Source organism: Benincasa hispida, chromosome 9 (assembly GCF_009727055.1).
Source record: "Benincasa hispida cultivar B227 chromosome 9, ASM972705v1, whole genome shotgun sequence".
NCBI classification, from domain to species: Eukaryota; Viridiplantae; Streptophyta; class Magnoliopsida; order Cucurbitales; family Cucurbitaceae; genus Benincasa; species Benincasa hispida.
The window spans coordinates 63,875,265-63,883,236 of NC_052357.1; the positions used below are offsets into that span (position 1 = coordinate 63,875,265).

A 7,972-nucleotide genomic window follows, 5' to 3' on the forward strand; every position below is an offset into this window, starting at 1 on the left:
AAAAAAAAAAAAAAAAAAAAAAAAAAAAAAAAAAAAAAAAAAAAAAAAAAAAAAAAAAAACACAGAAAAAATAATTGCAAAAAAAAAAAAAAGAATAAGGAAGAAGAAGAAACTAAAAAAAAATAACGAAAAAAAATAGCAAAACGAAGAAAATAGAAGAATGCTAATATTAGGGTAGTGATAATTTCACATAGTGATGACATAAATAGAAGGTCAAAATTCAATGGTTTTTTAAAAAAATACCCATTTTTCATTTGAACCCTTTATTTTGGTCATCTATGTCATTTTTCCTTCGGTATTGAAAACGACTTTGTGATTTGGTTGGATGATTTTGATGGATATCTTTGTATAAAATAGTAAGAGTAATATAAAACTTTAAAATTAAGTCATATAAGATGTTAGAACATAAATGTTCTCTGTTTTGACGTTGTTCAAGAGCAACACAAGCCATACATACTCGTGCATTGTTTCAATTATAAAGGAAAAATTAAATTTTTTAGAAAAGACAAATTTGCTATGTGGTAGCGTGTGATTGAGTACCTAAGTATAAGTAAGATACATAAAGATGGATTAATGGATATTTTTCAATAAACTACAATCCTAAAGCATCGGGAACATTCCACTAATATGCTCACAACTTTAGAAAAGTAACAAATACGGGGCAAAATTAGCCATCAACAAGGGAAGTATCCAAAAAAATCATTATGCACAAATAGAAATACAAAGGAGAAGTATTTCTAAACAAAAATAGCATAGGGGTGGAACATCTTACTTACATCATAGAGAACAAGATGAAGAATATAATCACCAATATCATTGCCTGTTAAAATAAAAATATAGCCAATACCAATGTACTAATAAAAAGTAGAGAAATTATGTGGTTATAAATTAAAACTCAGCAACTAAATTGTAATTTTCAACGAAGTTTTAGTAAAAAAAAGAATAAATAAATAATATTAATAAATAATAAAAGAATAAGCATATATTCATTTTTTTAAAAAAAAAACACATGGATTAGAAGAAAAAAAAAAAAAAAAAGCTGGCCAGCGGGCCTCCCCAAAGGAAAATGGTGGCAGTTCGTTGGTTTAGAAACGTCAGCCCACTAAACCAAAATTTCGGTGGGAAGGGGGCGGGGGGAACCGCATTTACTTTTTCTTCCCCTTCCCGATAAAGTGATCAATACTGCCATCTTTGCCAACCACCATTTTTTCTGGTTATCAAACCATGGATATTGCAAGTCTTTCCCGCCATTGAATTCGTTTTGAAGGAGATATTTCCATTGAACGAAGGTGATTCGATTGCTAGCGCTGTCTGATCAAACACCACAACAGCTCAGTTGCTCGATTATGGCATAACTTCGAAACTTCGAATGGAAAATTCGACTACTATCACTTGTTCACTGAAGTCGACAAACTATAAAGTGAATTTTCCCTTTGGAAACTCATCTAGTTTATCTCTCTTTTTTTTACTGTAACCGCTGCTTTGAATTTCGTAGTGTAGAGCATGGAATATAATTTCTTCGATTTGAATCGACTATGTTGAGCAGATCTAGCATTTCTACGTGTGCCTCGTTTATTCTTTCTTTACTGTAACTGTTGGTTTATTCAAAATAGTATGCAGTCTTTTGGATTTCATAGTGTAGCGCATGGAGTGTAATATGTTCAATTCAAATTGGCTTTGTTGAGCAGTTCTAGGATTCTAACATTTCTATGCGTGCCTGGTTTATCTCTTTCTTTACTTTAACTGTTGCTTTATTCAAAATAGTATATAGTTTTTTGGATTTCTTAGTGTAGTGCATGGAGTATAATTTGTTCAATTCAAACTGGCTTTACTGAGCTTCACATAGCATTTCCATGCGTGCCTGGTTTGGACCAAACTTATATTAGTGGTTCTTGTTCTCAGTCTGCTGTCTTCAACAGGCTACTTAATAAAAGAACAGAAAAGAGTGTTACGTTCCTCTTACATTGGGCTACTACAAACAGAAGGTAAAATCTAGTCCCTTGTTTCAGTCTTTCACTGTGATGTCTATCCAATAACTCATGTCCAGGCATATCGATTTTGATTATAAGTTTAATGACTTTTTATTGGGATGGAAAATCATGAAGTCGTTGTAGACTTTGTCCCTAAACAATGCAGGTCTCTAAGATTGTCTTCTCTTTTATTTTTGTATCTTCTTGTCAGAGATCAATGAAACAGAGAAAGCAGCTGAATTTTGAAGAGCGAGAGTGGATCCCTTCTTTGTTTGATTCCTTCATCGATCCTTAAAAAAACACAGAAAAGGTAGGCGACCCAACTGCTTGTCGCTGTTTTTCTTATATGATTTTGAAGTGGAAAGAAGGATCGTTCAGCTTCTTATTGTAAGTCTCCGTATGCAATTGGAGTCATTATTGACCGTTCTAGTTTTGCACCATAAATGCCAAGAACGGAGGACATTCTGAAACTTCTGGTGCAAGATCCTCCATGCTTGGAGTTCTCTACTACTCATATCAAGTGGGAAAAAATAGAAGATGGTCGGCAAGGTGGTGCTGATATTGCTCTAGTCCCATTTTCTAGAGTTGAGGATTTCGTTAAAGGAGAATCTTCCAATCCAGAATGCCCGGCTCGCTTTCGCATTGAATCAAGAAGGAAAAGAACTGCAGGTAGCGTCAGCAAACCAAGGGTTGATGGTTATCTCGTTTATATATTCTATGTTGTTTTTTATTTCTTATATGTTGTATATAATGGATCTCTGTGAAACAGTGTAATTAAATAATTCCATTTATCCTTAGATGGAAAAACTTACAGACTCAATTTTGGAGGAAAGACCAATGTAAAAAATATGAAAATTTCAATTAAAGGTGATGAGGATAGTCTCAAACAACTATTTGGATAAAGCTAGCTGTAATACTTTATTTTATTTAAGTGCCTGACCTTTTATATACTTAAATGCGACATGATCAGGTACTGGTGTTCTTATGGTCCAGAAGATTACCGAGTAAGTGAAGCAGGTTTTAGGAGTAGCTTAATCATAAAACCTGCATCTGGGAAGGGCAGCAGACCAGGAAGACGTCACATGATGAGAGGTTGCCTTTGACAATTTACTGTTAAGCGCCTATATGCACAGCCACATCTTGCTGTCGTCATATATAACCAAAGAAAGCATATTGATAAGTCAGGAGCCCCTTGCCATGGAATACTCGACCATGATGCTGTTGGGACAAGAGCTATGTATACTCTGAGAATTTCTGAGGAACTACGTCAAAAGATTATGTCCATGCTGTATGTAGGAATACCTATTGACAATATTATTCAGCATCATTCAGAGGTTGTGCAAGCGCATGGAGGACCCCAAAATCGTGATGATTTTCTTTCTCGCAATGATGTCCGTAACATGGAAAAAGTTATTCGTAATTCTTCACACGAGCTTCATACAAATGATGATTGTAGTGTGAACATATGGGTGCAACGACATAGAAAAATCATTTTCTTCTTTTAAGAGAGCAGTGATTGTGAGCCTTTTGTTTTAGGCATTCAGACAGATTGGCAGCTAGAACAGATGTTGCATTATGGACATAATGGCTCTGTTGCTTCCCATTCAACACTTGGATCAAAGAAACTACGGGTACTTCTATTTCGATCGTGTCTTGTCATTGTCAATTGTGAGATGACTTTTCATGCTCTCCATATGGTGTCAATATTCCATCCTTTGATTTCCATAAAGGAAGAAAGAATGTTATAAATTGACTGTGTAATCACATATTTCGACCTCCATAGGTATTCATCCAACATTTGTCTGTTTTGTGCATGCTGGTTAACCTTATAAATGAAGCAATGAGTTACAAATTAGAACAATCTATAAAGTGCTCGAGTTTGACGTCTAATTGGTACTAGGTAGGGACAAGCATATCACAAGTAGCAGTTGTAGTCTCTTCTTTCTTGTAGCTTTATGGATTTTTTATGCTACCCTAGGATTGGAAAAGAGGATTCGAGCTCAATTGCAAGCTGAAAGTTTTACTGAGTCTAAAGAAAGGGAGGGATTGGCCAATAGTACGCCAAGAAATATTGGACGATGGTGTATGCAGGGGTTTTCAAGGAATAGAAATAACCTAGGTTTTCATTATTAATTTATAATTTCTTTCAGATGTAGCGAGCATCTAGAATATTTATATGTGTAGATATCTCTATCCCTTGTTGGCTTGATCAATTAAATGACTCGGTCTGAATTATGACCTATTGGCTTACAGAGGCTGCACGATATGATAATAAAGTGATGCAGTAGATTTTTTAATTTGCTATTTCATGCTTGAATAGAAATAGCATTATTTTGTCCCTAATATTTTAACATCTCTTGGCAGTTTCCACTATGTAGTTTACTTGTTTTTGACTCATCCCAAAATACCATTCTCGTTGCTTGGATCATTGCATGCTCTTTTGTTGATCAAGACATTCGTAAATGGCTTGGATTGCTAGCTGAAAGACTGCATGTGAAGGATCCTACATGGAGAATGGATACCTTTTTATTAGACAATCCTTCTTTTGAGGTTTCTACTATAAGGTTAATTCTGGATTTGCCTTATATATAGGTTCAGACATTTAAACAATCATGTCTGAGTTGTTGGTGTCATGGTTATTTGTAGGGAGGTTTTTCAGTGTCGGGTTCTATTATGCATATGGCATGTTCGTCACAGTTGGATTAGGCATCTTCTTAAAAAGTGTTCTAATTTGGATGTGCAAAGAGAGATGTTTAAGCAATTAGGGAAAGTTTTGTATTGCACAAGGATTGGGCTAGGTTTTGCAGATGCAGTTGAGCAGTTAAAGCAAAGATTTGCTGATCAGTGTGTTTTTGTTGATCATCTAACAAGAATGTGGTTGCCAGACATAGGTAGTTTCTTATTGAAGTTGGTTACTGTAAATTCAAGAAATGCATCATGATTATGATCTTTTAGGACGTTTCAGAAAAAGATTATGATCTTCTAGCACTTTATTTGTGTAGTTATTCACAAACCTAATGGAATAAGGGTATTTTCCATGTAATTCTTTTATACTTTCATTATAGTTTTTCCTTATAAACATGCATGCGATAATTTTATTTTTGTTATCAAAATATTTTAAGATTGATTCTAACATGTGTAAAAGCCTCATGCTAATGTGATTGTTTAAAAAAAAAAAAAAAAAAGTTAATTCAGTGATGAATGTTTCTTACAGGCGATTTGGGATTTACTGCATTCTGATCATAGATTATTGATCTTAACATGCTTTCATGTCTTGTAGAATTGTGGGTAAATGGTATACGGTTGCTTCCTGTTTTCACTTTGGAGGCTAATGCGACAATCAACGCATACTACATAAGATTAAAATCTAAGCTTTTCAAAGACCAAAACAACAGTTCCTTGTCAAGAGTTGACTGGTTGATTCACATGCTTACAACTCAGTTTCACTCCTCATATTGGTTAGACCAATACAATCTAGAGACCGGATATTTTGGGAGTTTTAGAGATAAATCCATCTTAACTAGTGTGTGGAACAAGGCATTACACATCCCAGATGTTATGCTAGATGAGTCAAATCTTCAGTTTGCAAAAGTAATCTCTCAGTCAAAAAGAAATCTGGAATATACAATTTGGGATCCTGGTTCAGAGTTCTCATTATGTGATTGTCCCTGTTCAAGGATGGGAAATCTCTGTAAACATGTCATCAAAGTCTCACTGTTATGTAAGAGGCAACAAGCTACAAGGCCAATAGTAGTTGCTCAAGTTTATCAGGATCGTGTGCCGAACTTTCAACACAACCCTATTGCTTTGGACCATGGAATGTTACATGTCAATTGCATACAACGAGGAAAAGGCTTGGAGAACTTGTCAGATAGTGGCTTGCACCAGTCTATATATCTTGACACTAATTCCCAATTGGAAGATACTGCTCTCTCTTCTCCACGTTATGAGTAATTTTATGGTTTTTAATGAGAAATGTCATATAGGCTTTTTGATCTGAAGAGGGAAGCGAGTGGGTTTCTCTGGAGCAGCATGATACAAGCCATACCGAATTCCCAACATTATACTCAGGTGGTACAAATTCTATCCCTAGGTCTTGTTACTCTCCAATCTTCATATGTGTGCTTTTAAGAAAATGGTATAAGTGTTGGTTAAGTGCATCCAACTCTGGTATTGTGTATTTTAAGTGCCATTTTATATATTTGATTACTGATCCAACAATTTTCGATGCAAGATTTGATCAATTTCCTTGTTTAATGATTATTTATTTAACGTCGTAATATTAACTATGAATAATTTTATTTTTCCTACCAGGCATGGGCAAGTAGAAAAGCCTTGACTGTAATGTGAGTTCTATATTTTTCTTAGGATCTGAGAGTTTCAGAAGGATGAAATACAACTGATAGGGTAATAAAGACGACCACTCTGTTTATTAGGTGAGGAAACGTAGAGAGGCAATTGACAACTTTTCTCTATGAATTAGTGGTAGACATATATCATATTGCCATTATGAAATTTCTGTCTATATTTTAGAGGTCCACATTTGGTTTTGCATTAAATCTGTCTCACTTTTGGAAACTTTGGACCAGCGCACGCGAGTGGGGGGGGGGGGGGGGTGGGGGGGGGAGAAAAACTCCTCTGGAGTGTCCTCGTATATAATATTCGGTTCTTTGGACTGCTCAATGAAAAACCTCACTTACCTCTAGCTGGAGTTTTGGTTGAATTTTATCCTAACCTTGAAAAATTCCTTGCAATACTTTTTCAGATTTTTTTATATCTTTTGTTTGTTAAAATATGTCATGCCATTAACAATAGCTTTTCTATAGTTAGACTGAAGCTGGAAAAGTCAATATGTGAAAGACTTCCAAATTGAAGCCAGCTTGATAGTTACCCGATAATCGCTCTTCATTTGCTTGTATGACTGGTTTGAAAAATAGATTTGAACAGAACAAAAGAACAAATTTGTGACAAAAATCAGACCATGGAAAAGACAAGAATGGTAGTATAATCCTTATCGACTTCAAAGACTAGTCGTAGCCCTTTCTCAATTCTACACGGTGTAAGTCTCCCATCTTTAATTATCTACTGAAAGCTTGAATAACCAGCACTTTGATAAAAAGAATAGGAACAGAATGTAAACAAAAGAAAAGCAAACAACCACCCCCTCCAAATACGAGAAAACCCCTTGAAAATTGTTCTTTACTACATCTTTTTTCAAGTTTTCGACTTTTCAGTATAACTGGAATAACACAGTCCGATAGGTGGGATAAACATAGGTAACATTCCTCCATCCATTGTGGTGTTATGGATACTGAAAGTTGGAACGTCTTGCGAGGTTAAAAAAAAAAGATACTTCAATAGAGTTAATGGTACAATTGATGTGATGACAGAGATGTATATAACATTCCGATAACTGGTAGCAACGAGTGGTAAGCTCACAAACTGAAGGAAAAGAGGCTACAAGCGATTTACAAGAAATTGTAATAAACAGGCTTGAACAAATACTTGTAAACTACATTTCTGCAGCTTGAGAAGCTTGCAGATAGTGACAACTTATTCTGTGTTACATTGAGCTATTCCAACCTAAACATCTTCCCAATCAACATGGGAACTGATCGCTGAGAATATAAAGAAAAGCTTGCATCGAATGGATTACTTCATTCTGTGTGCTTGACAATGACACGTTGCCAAAACTTGATAGTAAAACATCTATGAAACTTGTTGGCAAGAACAATCATAGAAACTGGTGAGTTCTTAACATTATCAGGTAGTACCTTGATTATGGTTGATAAAAATGGTAATCGAGATCTTTGTCAAAAAAGAGATTATCGTACTCATTGTCAAACTTATTGAACTAAAGGCCAAGATATTTATGACTTGGAAAATTATGAACAACACGAGGAAATTTCCCTGCAAAATAGTTGTTACGGATTTTAAACACGAGGAGTGCAAGTTTTGGGAAACTGCTTAAAACTTGATTGTAGAACTGATTTGAATTTGTG

General features: G+C 35.0%; 1 protein-coding gene across 6 annotated transcripts; it reads left to right on the forward strand.

The window, feature by feature from the left end:
- The first annotated feature begins 1,070 nt into the window (after positions 1-1,070).
- LOC120086027 lies at positions 1,071-6,203 on the forward strand. Of its 6 annotated transcripts, none has more exons than XM_039042426.1 (8): positions 1,071-1,420; positions 1,903-1,985; positions 2,182-2,639; positions 2,769-2,837; positions 2,941-3,601; positions 4,335-4,534; positions 4,617-4,861; positions 5,251-6,203. In XM_039042426.1, exons 5-8 carry the CDS (start codon positions 3,536-3,538, stop codon positions 5,922-5,924), a joined length of 1,185 nt encoding a protein of 394 aa, XP_038898354.1. In that variant the 5' UTR covers positions 1,071-1,420; positions 1,903-1,985; positions 2,182-2,639; positions 2,769-2,837; positions 2,941-3,535; the 3' UTR covers positions 5,925-6,203. The 6 variants fall into 6 exon arrangements, 4 of the variants coding, with proteins under 4 accessions (XP_038898354.1, XP_038898353.1, XP_038898352.1 ...); XM_039042425.1 differs by lacking the exon at positions 2,769-2,837 and having other exon boundaries at positions 1,072-1,420; positions 2,182-2,280; positions 2,422-2,639; XM_039042424.1 differs by lacking the exon at positions 2,769-2,837 and having other exon boundaries at positions 1,072-1,420.
- Positions 6,204-7,972: the final 1,769 nt, after the last annotated feature.